This window comes from Cardiocondyla obscurior, linkage group LG13 (assembly GCF_019399895.1).
Source record: "Cardiocondyla obscurior isolate alpha-2009 linkage group LG13, Cobs3.1, whole genome shotgun sequence".
NCBI classification, from domain to species: Eukaryota; Metazoa; Arthropoda; class Insecta; order Hymenoptera; family Formicidae; genus Cardiocondyla; species Cardiocondyla obscurior.
Genome location: NC_091876.1, coordinates 1334088 through 1352693, shown reverse-complemented (window position 1 = coordinate 1352693; position 18606 = coordinate 1334088). Strand labels below are relative to the sequence as shown.

General features: G+C 33.7%; 3 protein-coding genes and 1 long non-coding RNA gene across 10 annotated transcripts; 2 read left to right on the top strand and 2 right to left on the bottom strand.

Annotated features, from left to right (window-relative positions):
- The first annotated feature begins 60 nt into the window (after positions 1-60).
- Positions 61-8483, top strand: Pex23 (peroxin 23). Of its 2 annotated transcripts, XM_070665503.1 has the most exons (25): positions 61-199; positions 547-802; positions 907-1089; positions 1472-1624; positions 1713-1805; positions 1889-2069; positions 2173-2396; positions 2481-2684; positions 2835-3013; positions 3077-3209; positions 3319-3545; positions 3629-3763; positions 3838-3994; positions 4083-4245; positions 4330-4433; positions 4505-4647; positions 4751-5099; positions 5308-5458; positions 5630-5829; positions 5892-6101; positions 6183-6284; positions 6453-6588; positions 6697-6888; positions 6982-7139; positions 7362-8483. In XM_070665503.1, the coding sequence occupies exons 2-25, from the start codon at positions 578-580 to the stop codon at positions 7410-7412; spliced, it is 4053 nt and encodes a 1350-aa protein (XP_070521604.1). In that variant the 5' UTR covers positions 61-199; positions 547-577; the 3' UTR covers positions 7413-8483. The 2 variants fall into 2 exon arrangements, with proteins under 2 accessions (XP_070521604.1, XP_070521605.1); XM_070665504.1 differs by lacking the exons at positions 61-199; positions 547-802 and having other exon boundaries at positions 950-1089; positions 1404-1624.
- Positions 8484-8646: 163 nt separating this feature from the next.
- LOC139107702 (interleukin enhancer-binding factor 2) lies at positions 8647-10819 on the top strand. The gene is made up of 5 exons (XM_070665510.1): positions 8647-8770; positions 9135-9438; positions 9529-9835; positions 9912-10169; positions 10277-10819. Exons 2-5 carry the CDS (start codon positions 9142-9144, stop codon positions 10561-10563), a joined length of 1149 nt encoding a protein of 382 aa, XP_070521611.1. The 5' UTR covers positions 8647-8770; positions 9135-9141; the 3' UTR covers positions 10564-10819.
- Positions 10815-15655, bottom strand: Scgbeta (sarcoglycan beta). 6 transcript variants are annotated; one of them, XM_070665512.1, is made up of 11 exons: positions 15398-15653; positions 15086-15281; positions 14733-14928; positions 14380-14575; positions 14027-14222; positions 13493-13869; positions 13103-13436; positions 12796-12986; positions 12211-12368; positions 11922-12144; positions 10815-11835 (listed from the first exon to the last, which is right to left on the bottom strand). In XM_070665512.1, the coding sequence occupies exons 9-11, from the start codon at positions 12348-12350 to the stop codon at positions 11179-11181; spliced, it is 1020 nt and encodes a 339-aa protein (XP_070521613.1). In that variant the 5' UTR covers positions 12351-12368; positions 12796-12986; positions 13103-13436; positions 13493-13869; positions 14027-14222; positions 14380-14575; positions 14733-14928; positions 15086-15281; positions 15398-15653; the 3' UTR covers positions 10815-11178. The 6 variants fall into 6 exon arrangements, with proteins under 6 accessions (XP_070521613.1, XP_070521617.1, XP_070521614.1 ...); XM_070665516.1 differs by having other exon boundaries at positions 11922-12123; positions 13103-13869; positions 15398-15655; XM_070665513.1 differs by having other exon boundaries at positions 12211-12365; positions 13103-13869.
- Positions 15656-16215: 560 nt separating this feature from the next.
- Positions 16216-17650, bottom strand: LOC139107452 (uncharacterized). The gene is made up of 3 exons (XR_011546517.1): positions 17006-17650; positions 16782-16945; positions 16216-16599 (listed from the first exon to the last, which is right to left on the bottom strand). It is a non-coding gene; the product is annotated as an uncharacterized lncRNA (long non-coding RNA).
- Between the last annotated feature and the right edge of the window lie 956 nt (positions 17651-18606).

The following is an 18606-nucleotide window of genomic DNA, read 5'->3' as shown; positions in this document are numbered from 1 at the left end:
ACTGTATTTCTACACACTGTAGAAAGAACGAGAGAAAGAGATACAGATACGACTTTTTTTTTGTGTTACTTACTAATTCATATGGAAAAAATAAGCCTATAGGTTTGTCTTTTCATTTACGTGTTTTTCGGAGTAATCTGGAGACGAATGCTAACAAGTGCCAATTTGAAAGGTGTCATTCTCTTCCGATATCTTTAAGGTAATTATTAAGAATACCCTCATCAACTCCGATTTCGATATTTTTGGGCTCATTCGACGGATGTTGCTCAAAATTAATTATTGCATTTGTTTTAAGCGTCGCTCTTGCTTGCGACTCAATATATTCCACGTTAAAGTGCTCCGGTGTTTAGGTTAAAAAACCTGTCAATAGCGACCCTGGAGAATGCGTAGCATGTAACGAACGTCATCGTAAAATCATTAAAGATATTATCTCTAAAGAAAATGTGTCGAAATATATACTTGTTACATAAAAATTTGTCTAAAATGCTAAGGTTGTGTTTTACACGAAAATGGAAATTTTTATTAAGATATAATTTTTATTTACAGATTAACGTGTTAAAACCACGTTGGATTTAAAATGCCAAGTTCGTATTTATATGCCATTAATAATGAAGGGCGTGTTTTTGGATTATCAACGTCCGGGAGTATGTGGCGTGAATTCATGTACCTAGGACTTGAATTTAAACAATTATCAGCTGTGCCACATTTTATGTGGGCTATCGGTGGGGATCGTCAAGTTTACGTTCACGTTCACGGTTTGGATGTACCGATTAGGATCAAGGAAGAAACTTACGAGAATGAAGTGAGTATCATTTAAATTTAATTCTATAATTAAATAAAAATAGTCTGTTTTATTTAAGAATAATTAATTAATTAATAAAAATTTATTAATAAATAAATTTTTAGCGATGGTTGCCACTGGAGGGTTTCTCAGGAAGACTGCTTCCAACTGACAGATATAATTTTTCTAATCAAGATGGAACAGTTGATCGTAGTAGAGATAAAGTAAAATTGCCGTCGATGGCGTGGCAATGGGAAGGCGATTGGCAAATAGAAACAACGTTGGATGGCCAGCCATTAGATCACGATGTAAATAAAATTTTTTTAATCCCTCTAAAACTTATGATCTTATTCCCTTTTTTTTTTTTCTTATTCTAGAATTATTTAAATTTAATGTATATAAATTAAATATGTATTTAACTATTATTTTTAAAAGAATCTTTCTAGTCGAAAATTTTAATTTAAACTATTTTTTTTTTAACAGTAAAATTATGTATATTACATGCTAATATTATAATAGTACACTTTTATTTAGAATAACTGTATACTAAAATTTAGTAATGTATATTACACTTTTTGCTTTTCAAGTATTATGTTTTTCATAAGATTTTATTTATGTATAGATTTGTTATCGGTTGTGCCCACGACCAAAGAGAATCTTATGATCACAGAGAATCTGATATTTTGATAGGGATGGACATACGCAATTGATTTTCCAGCTACATATTCTACGAAAAAACAATGGAAGTCTTGTGTAAGAAGGCGCAAATGGGTTCGTTATCGGAGATATAGCGCTATGAATTCGTGGTGTGCTATTGCACCTTTACATAAAGACCCAACCAAGGTAATTGAATGTTATATCTTTCGATTCATTTTTTATTCTTTTTATTTGTATTATATATTATACAATATATACATATTAATTTTTTTAGGAACCTTTTATTGATGTGGCAGTCGGCGGAAACCAAATGCCTGGAAGCAATTGTGGTAGTTTAGTAGTTTGGGCAGTAACAGCTCACGGAAGGGTATTATTTTTATCAAAATTGTTAGTTTTTTTTTTAAATATTTAAGCTTTAAAAGCTAAATTGTTATTTGCGAATTTTTTAAGGTAATGTTTCGTGTTGGAACAAGTACAACCTGTCCCGAAGGACAAAGATGGAGCTCTATCAAGTTGGCAAATGGCTATGAGGTATGTCAAATTAATGTTGGAGCAACCGGCCTTGTGTGGGCTGTTCTTATGGTAGGCAAAGCGTTAGTTCGTACAGGCGTGACGAGAGACAATCCCATGGGTAAGTAAAAATAAAGAATAATTTATTTATAGCACAACATTTTTGCGCATAATCTTAAATATCTTTTAAAGAAATTTTTAATAACTTTTTATATTTATTTAAGGCGACGATTGGTCAGAAGTAGAACCGCCGCAGAAAGACTTAAGACTGGTACAAATTAGCGTTGGTACCGATGCCGTGTGGGCTATAACGCACGATGGAGGAGTATGGTTTCGAAAAGGTATTCAAGGCGAAATAAGCGGTGTCTGTGAACAACTGGCCACTGGAACCGGTTGGGTTGAAATGTTAAGCAAAATGGCATTAGTATCTGTTGCTCCAAATGATCAAGTAATTATATTAAATAATTATTAATTTATATTGCGACTTATGCGCACTTCAATCGTGAATTTATTTTTATTCGTGTGTACAAAGGTGTGGGCTATCGGCTATGACGATCGATGTTTGTATTATCGTACTGGTATCACACGCTCTGAATTGACGGGAAAACGGTGGAAATTAATAAATGCACCATTGCAATTAAGTAGAGCGAGTAGCAACGCTAGTTTATCGTCTAGCAATAGACACAGTACTTGCGATACGCCTCAACAGCAGCGTCATCAGAGCTGGAGTTCCTTGGTAAGAAAAATTTATCAAATACTGTTTATACATTTAATATTTTACTCATTTAATTAATATAAATTCGATACTTCTATAATAAAATATGATACACTTTAATAAGTTAATTTAATTGAGTTTCTAAAGCATATCTTTTGTCTTTGTCTATAGAATCGTCCTCATAGTACTGGTGAAGGTACAATGTTAATCAGAGAATGGGAAGAGCAGTCACGTTCGGCGCCAACACCAACATCTTTAAAATTGTGGCAACGTACTGGCGATGGCGCATCCGCAAAAAATATTCAACAAACATCTTTTCAAAGCATATATCTCAGTGAAGAGAGAAAGAGGTAAGAGTTAACGTTTTCGTTTATATAAAAGATGTAATAAAATATAATTGTTTTGCGTTACAGATCTACTAATTCTGTAGATACGAGTGATTTAAACGAAGCAAGTGTCGCTAATATAACTATATCTAACGAATCTTTAGCAAAAAGTGGAGAGTCGATAGTCGTTTCGGGAAAAGGAATGGGCAGTACTGTCAAGGTTAAAATACTTTTAGAATAGAGTTAAAAGATATTTATTGTAATTTAAAAAAAAAAAAAAAAAAAAAACAAAAAAAAACATTTAGATGATTAATTATCTGTTCTGGTAGATTAATCCTGCCGCTTGGAGTCCTGTTCATTCCGTTGGTTCTATGGTAGGTGTTGAAGCACATCCAGAAACAGATGGGAGTGTATTTGATCCAGATTTAACTGGAGATTCTGGAGTATATGGTGAAGATGATAGCGCAGGGATAATATATTGGGCCGAGTGCGACGTATTGTGGTATAAGGTAGAAGCTGGGGCCTGCTTTGCTGATCCAACAAATCCACCGAAATGGTAAAATATCGAATTCTATTTGAATAATGCAATTCTTAAAAAAATTAAAAGTGTGTTAACTTTTTATATTTGTAATTAAATAGGATTGCTGATGGCAACGGCACGACACAAGGGGAAATTGGTGAATTATGGAGAATAAACATTTTAGATGAATTAAAAGCGAGATTAACGAAAATGCCATTTGATTCTTCAGTACGATACGAAAAAGCGATCGAGAAGTAAGCAAAAGATATCGATAAGGATTTTATAGAACAATTTTATGAAATATTTCTGTTTAATATTTTTGTCTTAGATCATCTTGGGTAAAAAGTGGCGATGCTAAATGTAAAATAAAAAATGGCAGCGTATACGAAGATTGCAAAATCGAATTGGAATGGATAAGTAGCGACACTGGATTATTAGATTCTGGAACTTTAATAATATTAAATTCAGATGGTGTAACAAGTATAGTACGTTAATTATTAAAATAGAAATTATAGTTGCAAATTTATAACACGATAAAAAATATTATGTGATACAGGAATAATAATATTGCAGATACAATTTCCTGTCTCCGAAATTACATGCGTCGTTTGCTGCAGTGAACCAGGTAATCCAAGGATAGCGATTCATACTCCCAAATTAAAGCGTACAAAAGTAATTAGATTACAATTTGCAAGTGACACAGAAATGGAAGATTGGTTGGCGCATTTAACTTCAGGTGAGATATATTAATTTTATAGGAAGATTTTATAGGAAAAAATAATGTGTAACGCTTTTTCTAATTTTTTTTTTTTTTATTTAGTATCTTGCCAAATGAATAATGTGTATGGTAAACCTGGTCCAAATTCCATTTGGACCACAACGGCATTAGGTGACGTGTATGTGTTCGATCCTGCAATTGCAGAGGTAAAACAAAAGCAGCTATATTAATACATTGTCGGAAAAATTATATATTATTCCAATTTTATTATGTATAGGAATGCCAGTTATCTGAGGATAAATATGTACAAGAAATGGATGTTGCCAGTAAAGATTTACCATTTGAAAGCATATTACAAAATGGTTTTGGATGTGGTAGTAGTCTAAAAATTACAGTATGCGTTCACGATGATGCTGACAGGTGAATTACATAAATCTAATATTCGTACATCTCTCGTCTAATTTCAGAAAGAAACTCGTGCAGATTGTTAATTGTGATTATTAATTATAACTATTTATTCCAGATTATCTTTTAATCTCGTTTGTTATACAACAACAATTGTGAAACATAAGACTGTAACGGACAGTCATGATATCGCGTTGCATTTTAATCCGAGACTCAAAGAAAATATTATTGTACGGAATACATATCAAAGCAATCAATGGGGAGATGAGGAAAGAAATGGAAATAGCCCGTTAAAAGCAGGCTGTGACTTTACGTTGTATATTGTTTGCGAAGAACGCGGCTATAAAATTTATATTAACGATAGCGAGTACACCTTTTACAGTCACCGAATATCTCCAACCAGTATTACACATTTACGTATCAAAGGATTACTGACTTTATGTAGTATCACGTATAAATCTACATCTGTAAGTAAAACGTTATTTAATCAAATATTTAATTTTTGTGATCGCATTGACTACACAGGCCTGCAAAATTTTAACATGTTTTAAAATATAATTTTATTCGCCGAATTTAAATCCGGCCGCAGAATTACTTCGTTACATAGAAAACTGCATTTAGATATTTAAACTCATTTATCTCAGAAACTTTATCTTACTTTTATTTTTTATGTAGGTTATTGTTGAACCCAGTACAATGTTTTGGAGACAAATTGGTGGACATTTAAAAAAAGTCGAAACGTGTGCCGCGGGTGTTACTTGGGGCATCGGATACGATAGTACCGCTTGGGTATATACGGGAGGCTGGGGCGGCGCGTTTCTCAAAGGTAATTTAATATTAATCTTCGGTAATAATACAATACATATATGTTTTGTACAATAAGCAAAAAAAAAAGAAAGAAAGAATTTATATTAACATAATATCACGATTTTCCATAATTTTATTTTAAACGTGTCTTTAATTAATACAAATTATTAACGTGACATAAATCATACAGGTTTGGGAACTAGCAATACCGGAATAAATACGATGGTAGATACCCACAATTATTATGTGTATGAAAATCAACGTTGGAATCCGGTGACTGGATATACCGCGCACGGACTTCCAACAGATCGGTATATGTGGAGCGACGCAACTGGACGGCATAAATGTACGCGAGAGCATACGAAATTATTATCAATGCACTGGCATTGGGTAAGTAAATGCGCAAACAAGATTGCGAAGATGCAGATTAAAGCAATTTTTATTTTTTAAAGGTATCAGATTGGATCGTTGACTTTCATACACCTGGTGGCGTTGATAGAGATGGGTGGCAGTACGCTACAGATTTCCCATCGCAATATCACGGCAAAAAACAATTTACCGATTACGTTCGAAGAAGGCGATGGTTTAGAAGATGTCAATTAACGACTAGTGGACCTTGGCAAGAATTAGGAAACACGAAACTCGTTGATGTCTCTCTATATGTAAGCTTTTTATCTATTATTTATTTTTAAACATTTCGGAGAGAACATATTTCGATTTCTTATATTTTTTAATTATAACAGGCAACTGGAAAGCCTGGTACAGATAGTCTTATTCATGTCTGGGCGGTTGCTACAAATGGTGAAGCCTTATTTAGACGAGGAGTTTCGGAATCATGTCCAATGGTATTTAAATTATATTTATACTATATATATATAATGTAGACGCGCGCGTGCATCAGATTGTTAATTAGAATATGTATGCGCGTATGATTAATTTTCAAATTAATATAATACAGCTGTATTTTTTGCACAAATAATATAAGTTTAATATAAATTTTTTATATTAAATAGGGAATAACCTGGGAACATATACCAAGTGATCAGCCTTTAATTAGCATATCATGCGGTCCGTGTGGTCAAGTTTGGGCTATTGGAAAAAACGGTTCTTCCTGTTGGAGATTAGGTATCAGTGCTACAAAACCAACAGGTATGAAATTAATTAAATATTATTACTAAAACAATATACTTTTTTCTCACGTTATTATAATGTAATATATTTAATAAAAATGTAATTATTGATTGGTTAAAAATTTAGGTGTACAATGGCAAAATGTCGAGCCACCTTCGAACGCTCAGTTGAAGCAAATTTCTGTAGGATACGATGTAGTGTGGGCATTGGATACAATGGGTCGATTATCGGTACGCCGCGAAGTACAACCTAACGTTTTTCCTGAGGGAACTCATTGGCAGACATTACCTGCTATGCCAAACGATCCTATTCATATAGGTATCGGACACGTTTTTTTTTTTTTTTTTTTTTAATCTTTCTCTCACTCTCATATTTTATTTATTGAAATAATTTACGTATTAATGTTTGCAGATATGTCAGTATTAAATGCTAAGCAAGGATTCCGACATGTATCCATTTCAAGCGAGCAAGGACAAGTTTGGGCAATCTCGGGAGCCGGTATTGTCTGTCGAAGAATTGGAGTTACTCATGAAAATCCAGCTGGAACTGGATGGGTAACTGGTATAGGGGTAAGTAATAAGAACAAATTTTAACTAGTCGTGAATTTAAAACATAAAAAATACAAAGAAATAACACAGTTTATGATAAAAATAAAATCTTAATGAAATTTAATAAAGATTAATTTTTTAAAATAAATTTTTAATAAATTTTTAATAAATTAATTATTAAAACTCCTAGTGCTAATAAAATATATGGAGAAATAAAATAAAATTTTGTTTTATTCCTAACAGGCAAACTGGCAAAATATAAGTCTCGGAGGACTTGTAAATAATACAAAATAATCTTTATTGCAATTATATTAAAATATAAACTATCGAATTATTTGAAATAATTAATACAATGTTATTATTGCCTTGTACAACATGACATCGTGCGTGTGTACACACGAACACAGAGGTACGAATATATTATTGCTACTTTGCCGATAATCGTAGTTGATAATCGTAATACATATAATATAAGATCAATTATTCCATGGCACTCCTCTTCTTCCTCAGTATAACGGGTACTAAGAAGTTGAAATGAGATACATTTAAATAATTTATAAAATATATATGATACATATATGCGAATAATTTAAATTACTTCTCGAGTTATAATTTGCATCAAAGTATATTTATATTTTAAGATAATATAGATCCGTGCAGAAACATTTTATTATTTTTCTAGGACATGTAGTTTATTATACATGTACAATATATATACGTACGGATGTATATGTCACAGTCAAAACTCGAAATATATATTTAGAATTTATTTTTAATAGCCAGAACTAAGTACTTAGTTTAAAATCATTGTACGATTTCATATGGCTTTCCAGCTAAAGCGACATTTACCTCTTTTTTTTTAATTTTTACTTGCAAGCCGCGAAATAATATCTATCACTGTAGAATGACATATTATCATAAAACTTGTTTAGATTAGTAAAATGATATAAAAAGCTTACAAATACTTAAATATAAATACTGTTCTGTGATTGTGCAAACATTCCAATAAGCGTAACAATTTTTAATGAATAATAAGATTGATTGAGAGCTACATTACGAATTTTTACGTAAAAGCTTGTATAAAATCGTATAACAATCAATGCGTTTAATGTCACTGGTAAAATTTTGACACTAATAACGTTTTCGTATATTTTAGCTAATATTCGGTGAAATTATAAAAGTAAAAAGAATGTGTAGTAAAACATTAGCAAATAAGATATAATCATGTAAAAGTCATTAAATATTGTACACTATCAGTGTATTGAGAACATCCCTGTATAATCCAAAGTATTTTGTTCACTATTTTATGAATGTAAAGAGCGCAAACTACGTTTACTTTATAAATAAATATATATCACAATAAATTGTGCTTTTTATATGTAACATTATATTGGCTTTTATTATATTGCCATTATTGCTAATCGCTACTTTTGTTACGTATTTTATATGTGAACTTGGATAACATATGACTTTGAAATATCCGCCAACATGTGTAGGCGCCATCTGAGATGAAAGTATGGCCGAATCGAACTTGCCGGGGAGTGAGAAACCATTTTATGAGAAGGAGAAGGACGCTAGCCGACGAGTTGTGTGTGTGTTTTAGATTATCATTAATAAACCGTCACCACGTCTTTCCAATTCGCATCTTTCGGGTACGTATGTATGTCGTTTACTTGAACTCCAGAAGCATACCAATTTCGCGATGAAAAATACTCTAATATCAACGTACGTACATCGCGCGCACGTTGATTAGGTTATTCGGAAGCGTCATATTGATTTTTTACTTTACTAGTTTATTAATTCTGCAGATATTATTTTGTACACGTACCTGTTGGAATATTTAGAACGTAGAAACTCGCGTTCAAGAGAAAACTATATTTTACTCGGGTTCTTTGAGTTCTTTGAGTTAAGATTTAACATCGAAAAATTAGTACGTGATAGGTGCTCGATGTATGTATGTATGTATGTATGTATGTATATATATATATAGATCACTAACACTATTTTCTATTACAGGAACAATATGGTACGAGGTCGAGGGGGGATGATCAGAGGTGGCCGTGGAGGTATGGGACGTGGAATGGGCTTTCCAAGGAAGCAGTTTTTACCGCGACATCCGTTTGACTACACACTTTGCGAGGCGGCTTTTCCGCGCGTGAAACCCGCTCTCGATGAATCCGACTTTCAGTCGGTTCTTGTAAAAAAAAATGCTGATATGTGCCCAACGCCAAAGGAGCAAACTTCTATCTTAAATCTTGTAACTAAGCTTCAGACTGTTCTTGACAATCTCATTGTGGCACCAGGAACCTTTGAGGCTTGTGTAAGTATATATTTTTCTGTTACAGATAAAATCAGGTTTTTTTAAATATATCGAATTATATATTATTAATATTATTTTTTTTTTATATAGCAATTAGAAGAAGTAAGGCAAGTCGGTAGTTTTAAAAAAGGTACAATGATAAAGGGCCATAATGTTGCTGACATTGTTGTAATTCTTAAAACTTTGCCAACAAAAACAGCAGTAGAAGCTTTGGGGAACAAAGTTAATAACGATTTAAAAGCTGTAAACCCGAAAGAAATTTTCCGAGTTATTCAAACGGAACGGGGATTTGATATTGCTAATAATGAAGCTACTGTAAGAGTATTAATAACTACATTACACCAAAATTTGCGAAAGTTAGAGTCAGAACAACACTTGGATGTAAAAATTTGTCAAGGTAATTAAAAAAAAAAAAAAAATTTGTAGCCTATAAACATCGATAATTGCTGCTAAAAATACGTAATTACTTATAGGCCATCTCGCCGCCATCAGACATTCTCGTTGGTTTGAAGAGAATGCTCATCATTCTAGCATTAAAGTTTTAATTCGATTGCTTCGTGATCTTAGAAGTAAATTTGAAGGTTTGGAACCATTATCCCCTTGGATGCTGGATCTATTGGCGCATAATGCCATAATGAATAATCCTAGCAGGCAAGCGTTACCGATAAATCAGGCGTATAAAAGAGTTCTGCAGTTACTTGCTTCCGGATTGTTTCTTCCAGGATCAGCAGGTACTTTAAAAGCATGTTTTCAAAATTTAGATTTTAGATAATTTTATTACGAATTACATGTAATTATGAAATAAAAAAATTCTAATTATGTAACGATATTTTTTTAGGTATCTCCGATCCATGCGAGGGAGGAAATATACGTGTGCATACGGCATTGACACTCGAACAACAGGATCTTGTTTGTCTTACCGCTCAAACGCTGCTACGTGTTTTGGCTCACGGCGGCTATAGACCATTGTTGGAAGGCTCCAACAAACTTGCAGTGGAGATGAGCGTATGGGCAGGAGGTGTAGTAGCAAGTCCGTTAGATAAAGCATACGAACCACCCACGGAACAAGAACAGCAAGAGGACATGGACGAAAGCAACGAAGAGATGATCACCGAAAGTGTTTAGGTTTTTGATTTAATAGAAGAACATTTCCCAGGTCCTTTCTTTTGTACCTTTTAACATCTTGTTTTTTTTGTTTCTTTAAAAATGTATTTATAACACTTGCATACATACATTTCGACGATAAAAAAAATTTTGTTGACGAAATTATACTTTTAAGTGATATTGATATTTGTATCATGTGACAAATTCGACAGAAATGCGTTTATGAAATGTGAAATTTCACATAAAGTAAATATAATATAGATTAATGTGCATTCTACGTGATTAAATAATTTATTTTATTTCTAAATTTTTTTTTATGCACGCGTAGTATTTTAAGCATCTACACTTTCAACAACGATTGTATAAATAGTATTAGAGATTTAATTTCTAAAGATTAATCTTGAACTTTTGTAAATTTTTTTTATCGAAATGTGTTCGATTTCCTTAAATATTCGTTTAATTGTATTGCGACATGTAAATATGTTGGAGGACTAGTTTATATTACAAGTATTCACGTGACGATACATTTCAGTATCGTAATTATTGAAATATGTTTATATTTCATACGTACTTGCAATTTGGCAGTGATATGCATGTCACCCAACATATAAAGAAACGTATAGTAGAAAACAGTCTTTAGTGTAGGCAAGGATCATTCTCCGGGGTTCTGGCGACTCGCGCGCAATTAACTGTACGGGAACTGGTACCTGGACGAACCGGCACCTTGAAGAGCTTGCCTTGCGGCATGCATACACAGACCTTGTATTGCTCGTGACTCGCGGCTGGACTCTGCAGGAACATCGGCGCTTTCGGGATCTCCTTCACGTCAATGAAAACGCCGTCTTTGGCATCTAACACGACGCTACCATTTACGCTCTTCAAGTAAATGTCAAGATCAGCGCTCCACGCGATATCCTTGCTCTCCATACGTACGCCTTCCGCACCGTGTAACGATATCTCATTGTCGGACTTGATCGCCAAGCTTTCATTAACTGGCGACGTAATTCGATGGGTCTCCGCTATTCTCACATCGATTGTCTTAACGCCGTTCGGCAGGCCAAAGTTCGGAAAATCCGTGGTGAAATAAGTCACGCCCGTACGTGGATCTTTTATTTCGAATGACTCTACTTGTGACATGGTGGTGCCGTTTGGTTGAACACCTAATTTTGAGTGTGGATAAGCTTCGTAGGAGCGTCCGCGATTTTTCACATCAACGCACACTCCCGCTTCATCCCCGGATATTTCCATCGGCTCATCGCCGTAACTCTGGCAGATACCTGACTGCAAGGATATCTTAAAAAAAAAGATATAATATTATTTGCGAAAAGGTATCGACATACCGAATAATTTATATAATTTTTTTTATGTATTTTATGTACCTTGTCTAAATCTGTTCTTCCGTAAAACTTGAGAAGGTTTTCATCTGGAATCACTTCCATAGCTTCCATTCCCTGGCTTATACGCAAAACAGCGATGACAGTGATATTTAGGAAAAGATTGCAAAGGCCAATTATTGCCAGGATCAAAGTCAACATCCAGAGACAGTAACGCCTCTTCGTGGATTTCTCGGCCATCGACATGCTGTACGAGGAAGCGATTGTTCTATGGATGTCGAATGAGAGCTTATTTAAAATTATTTTTATTCGATGCACATTTTGACTTAATCACCTTGCATGCATGCTGCCACAGCTATTTTGGCGAATAATGCCTTTAATCAGGGGTCCGTCGCTGTTGGATAGATTGTCATCAGCTTTCGATATCGATGGCGAACCGGTATCATTTCCGCACACATCTAGAAGTGCCGACATCGAACGTTCTTCAGTCTGCTGAAAATTAATCAAGTTGGTAAGTGTTGTAAAACTTAAAGAAATGGCTACATAAATTATGGAATATAAAAATATATATTATAATAATAAAAAAAAAATGATTAATTTTGTTTTGTATTAATGTTATTATAAATGAAGGTTTTACACTCTTGATTATTTCGTGTGTAAAACGACTTATACCTCGTGCTTTCATTGCGACAGTCTTAATTAAAATCGCAGAATTAGTTTTGTCTTTTGATACTAATAATAACACTTTTATTCAAGGGATTGTCCTTTACACTCAACGACGAGGCTTTTTGATGCTGAACGTCACGCGAGCTGTGTAAACGATTCGCACGCGGTTTTCTCACCTTGGCTGAGACTAACAGCGCCCGCAAGAGGTGCCTGTCTCTTCAGAGAAACGAAAATAGCCGACCGCGTTACGTACCAGATTTTCGCGGATTCTCCGACGACCGGGAGCGATGGAAGTAGGTGAAGACACACCGGTCGGCGCTTGCGCGTCCAGGGATCAATGCCGAGTATCCTTAGGAATTCTACCTGCCCGTGCGCATCCGCTTCGAGAAGTTTGTGCGTTCGCGCTTCTTTTCGACAACGCGAGAAACCCAACGGGATGAAAAACTGCAAGGTAAAGTCCATAGATTAAAATTAACATAAATTTTTTTCGACTTTTACATATATATTGTCATTATACGTTTCTAAAATTGTTTAAAGTTAAAGAATGTTTAAAAGCTTACATTAGGAACTAATTGCTGCATGCACGAAAAAGGAATTTATTTGAAATATATTACCTAGAAAATAGATACATTTAAATTAAAAGAGTAGTATTAATAGTAAAAAATATACAGAAATTAAAAAGTTCTATTAGTTTTGGTTAGACGATATGTTTGACGATATGTTAAAATATTCCGACCACACAATTTTCTCTATCCAAGGAATATAATGATAAACGCGGGTGTACACGCCAGGTGTGATGTCGCCACAAGCTTTTCCTAGACTGGTGATTCCAATTACAGTGTACAGACACTGGTGGACCGTGCCGAAGATCGAGAGTGGTTCTCCACTGTCACCCTTAAATAATAACGTATTCAATTAATTTGCCTTCTTTTGCAAAAATAATGTGTTACCTGACAGGTATCTTTTCCGTCTTCTCCCGCGCATATTTGCCAGTCGTCGACAATTCCCTGTGGGAGCGCCAGGGAAATGCCGTCGAAAAAACTCGCTTTACAACTTTCATGCGAGACCAATCTAAGTATCACCTTTAATAAATCGTCCGAGCCCTTGATATTAGCTGAAAAATTAAATAATACTCTCAAAATTTTGACCTTATAAAAAATAGTTCCCGTCCATGTAGAGCCTTGGAACTTTTTGGGCAGCAAGAAAGAGGTTCAAATTTGATAAAAAATCCAACGGGGGACTCGAGGAATACGCAGAACTATTTTGCCAAGCTGTAGAAGCACAGTGAAACTTCTGCGACCCTCGCAGAACACCAATCACCAAGAATCTGAGATAAAAAATTATTTACAGTTAACAGAATATTTTATTTGTATTTAGAACACTCTAATACACTTAAATAAACCGAATTTTAGTTTGAAATTTAACTTAGAAGCCTGAAAAAAATTTTTTTAGATGTAACTTTACTATTAACCTAAAACACATACCTGTCACTTTTAAAACACTTATAAAAAATAGTTCCCGTCCACGTAGAGCCTTGGAACTTTTTGGGCAGCAAGAAGGAGGTTCAAATTTGATAAAAAATCCAACGGGGCACTCGAGGAATACGCAGAACTATTTTCACAAGCTGTAGAAGTGCAGTGAAACTTTTGTGACCCTCGCAGAACACCAATCACCAAAAAACTGAAATATAAAATTATTTACAGTTAAGAGAACAATTTAATTGTATTTAAAACATTCAAGTACACTTAAATAAACCAAATTTAGGTCAGAAATTTAACTAAGAAACTCCAAAAAAATTTATTTAAAGATATCTCAACTTTTAACCTAAAACACATACCTGTCACTTTTAAAACACTTCTAAAAAAAAGTTCCCGTCCATGTAGAGCCTTGGAACTTTTTGGGCAGCAAGAAGGAGGTTCAAATTTGATAAAAAATCCAACGGGACAGTCCAGAAATAAGCAGAACTATTTTGCCAAGCTGTAGAAGCACAGTGAAACTTCTGCAACCCTCGCAGAACACCAATCACCAAGAATCTGAAATAAAAAATTATTTACAGTTAACAGAATAATTTAATTGTATTTAGAACACTCTAATGCACTTAAATAAACCGAATTTTAGTTTGAAATTTAACTTAGAAGCCTGAAAAAAAATTTTTTAGATGTAACTTTACTATTAACCTAAAACACATACCTGTCACTTTTAAAACATTTAAAAAAAATAGTTCCCGTCCATGTAGAACCTTGGAACTTTTTGGGCAGCAAGAAGGAGGTTCAAATTTGATAAAAAATCCAACGGGGCACTCGAGGAAAACGCAGAACTATTTTCACAAGCTGTAGAAGTGCAGTGAAACTTTTGTGACCCTCGCAGAACACCAATAACCAAAAAACTGAAATATAAAATTATTTACAGTTAAGAGAATAATTTAATTGCATTTAAAACATTCTACTACACTTAAATAAACCAAATTTAGGTCAGAAATTTAACTGAGAAGCTTCAAAAAAATTTATTTATGAATATCTCAACTTTTAACCTAAAACACATACCTGTCACTTTTAAAACACTTATTAAAAATAGTTCCCGTCGATGTAGAGCCTTGGAACTTTTTGGGCAGCAAGAGGGAGGTTTAAATTTAATGAAAAATCCAACCGGGCACTCGAGCAAAACGCAGAACTATTTTCACAACTTGTTCAAGTGCAGTGAAACTTCTGTGACTCTCGCAGAACACCAATCACCAAAAATCTGAAATAAAAAATTATTTACAGTTAACAGAATAATTCAATTGTATTTAGAAATCTCTACTACACTTAAATAAACCGAATTTTAGTCTGAAATTTAACTTAGAAGCCTGAACTCACTCTGCAAAGTGTTAGTGCTATCTAAAGTACTAAGTACGTCGAGGATTTTTCTCTTGCACCAGGAATGGTCAGAAAGACTTTTGCGGCTTCCCCGGGTCTCCGGACGGTTTCCTTGGTTAGTTTCCGTCGCGAACCTTTCGTCCCCAAAGCGCCAAACCTGTAAATAAAGCAGAAGTATTTTTAAATTAAAACTAAAAATCTCATAAGTGACACATTGAGGTTAAAGTTATATTTTGACAATTTTCTCACTTTTTAATTAACTGAGGCTCTCGAGCAATCTAAAATCGGTCCCTCACGATAGAGGAGGGTGCTCTAATTAAATTCTAACGCATGACATACCTGAATTCACTCTGCAAAGTGTTAGTGCTATCTGGAGTACTGGGTAAGTCGAGGAATTTTCTCTTGCACCAGGAATGGTCAGAGAGACTTTTGCGGCTTCCCGGGTCTCCGGACGGTTTCCTTGGTTAGTTTCCGTCGCGAACCTTTCGTCCCCAAAGCGCCAAACCTGTAAATAAAGCAGAAGTATTTTTAAATTAAAACTAAAAATCTCATAAGTGACACATTGAGGTTAAAGTTATATTTTGACAATTTTCTCACTTTTTAATTAACTGAGGCTCTCGAGCAATCTAAAATCGGTCCCTCACGATAGAGGAGGGTGCTCTAATTAAATTCTAACGCATGACATACCTGAATTCACTCTGCAAAGTGTTAGTGCTATCTGGAGTACTGGGTAAGTCGAGGAATTTTCTCTTGTACCAGGAATGGTCAGAGGGACTTCTGCAGCTTCCCGGGTCTCCGGACGGTTTCCTTGGTTAGTTTTCGTCGCGAACCTTTCGTCCCCAAAGCGCCAAACCTGTAAATAAAGCAGAAGTATTTTAAAATTAAAACTAAAAATCTCATAAGTGACACATTGAGGTTAAAGTTATATTTTGACAATTTTCTCACTTTTTAATTAACTGAGGCTCTCGAGCAATCTAAAATCGGTCCCTCACGATAGAGGAGGGTGCTCTAATTAAATTCTAACGCATGACATACCTGAATTCACTCTGCAAAGTGTTAGTGCTATCTGGAGTACTGGGTAAGTCGAGGAATTTTCTCTTGTACCAGGAATGGTCAGAGGGACTTCTGCAGCTTCCCCGGGTCTCCGGACGGTTTCCTTGGTTAGTTTTCGTCGCGAACCTTTCGTCCCCAAAGCGCCAAACCTGTAAATAAAGCAGAAGTATTTTAAAATTAAAACTAAAAATCTCATAAGTGACACTTTGAAATTAAAGTTATATTTTGACTATTTTCTCACTTTTTAATTAACTGAGGCTCTCGGGCAATCTAAAATCGGTCCCTCACAATGAAGGAGAGTATTTTAATTAAATTCTAATGCATGACATACCTGAATTCACTCTGCAAAGTGTCAGTGCTATCTGGAGTACTGGGTACGAGGATTTTTCTCTTGCACCAGGAATGGTCAGAGAGACTTCTGCGGCTTCCCCGGAACTCCGGATGGTCTCGTTGGTTAGCTGCCGTCACGTATCTTTTGCCTTCAAAGTTTAAAGCCTGTAAAACAAATAGAAATATTTGTTTTTCTGACTTTAAACTTTAATCAATAACACATACCTGTCACTTTTAAAACTTTTATAAAAATTAGTTTCCGTTGATGCACAGTCTTGGCACTTTGTGGGAATAAAAAAGACGGTTTAAATTTGTTAAAAAATCCAACCGGACACTCGAGGAAACAGTTGATCTTCCACAAACGAATAAAATAAGCATAAAATATTCTGCGTAAAATATTCACCAATGGAGACACAGCATTAATACTGGCATTCATAAAACGACTCGATTAATAAAATAATGTAAAAATACTTAATAAATAGCATTAAATTGTTGTAAATTAACGAGCAAAATACGATTAAGTATAAAAACTTATAAATAACGCAAAAAACAAACGTAAAATGTCAATCGATTAATTTCAACCAATAGGAACACAGCATTAATACTGACATTCATGAATCGATTCAAACAATAAACTATTGTAAAATTACTTAATAAATATCATTAAATTGTTGTAAATTAACGTGCAAAATACGATTCAGTTTAGAAACTTATAAATAACGCAAAAAAAAAGTGTAAAATGTCATTCGATTAATTTGAACCAATAGGAACACAGTATTAGTACTGACATTCATGAAACGACTCGATTAATAAAATATGGTAAAAATAATTAATAAATAGCATTAAATTGTTGTAAACTAACTTGCAAAATACGATTTAGTATAAAAACTTATAAATAACGCCAAAAACATGTGCAAAATGTCACTCGATTATTTTCAACCAATAGGAACACAGCATAAGTACTGACATTCATGAAACGATTCGATTAATAAAATGTTGTAAAAATAATTAATAAATATTATTAAATTGTTGTAAATTGACGTGCAAAATATAATTTAGTACAAAAATTTATAAATAACGCAAGAAAAAAATGTAAAACGTCATTCGATCAATTTCAACCAATAGGAACACAGCATTAATACTGACATTCATGAAACGATTCGATTAATAAAATATTGTAAAAATAATTAATAAATAGCATTAATTGTTGTAAACTAACTTGCAAAATACGATTTAATATAAAAACTTATAAATAACGCCAAAAACATGTACAAAATGTCACTCGATTATTTTCAACCAATAGAAACACAGCATAAGTACTGACATTCATGAAACGATTCGATTAATAAAATGTTGTAAAAATAATTAATAAATATCATTAAATTGTTGTAAATTGACGTGCAAAATATAATTTAGTACAAAAATTTATAAATAACGCCAAAAACACGTGCAAAATGTCACTCGATTATTTTCAACCAATAGGAACACAGCATTAGTACTGACATTCATGAAACGATTCGATTAATAAAAAATTGTAAAAATAATTAATAAATATCATTAAATTGTTGTAAATTGACGTGCAAAATATAATTTAGTACAAAAATTTATAAATAACGCAAAAAAAAAGTGTAAAATGTCATTCGATCAATTTCAACCAATAGGAACACAGCATTAGTACTGACATTCATGAAACGATTCACTTAATAAAATATTGTAAAAATAATTAATAAATAGCATTAATTGTTGTAAACTAAGTTGTAAATGGAATTTTCTCTTGCACCAGGAATGGTCAGAGAGACTTCTGCGGCTTCCCCGAAACTCCGGAT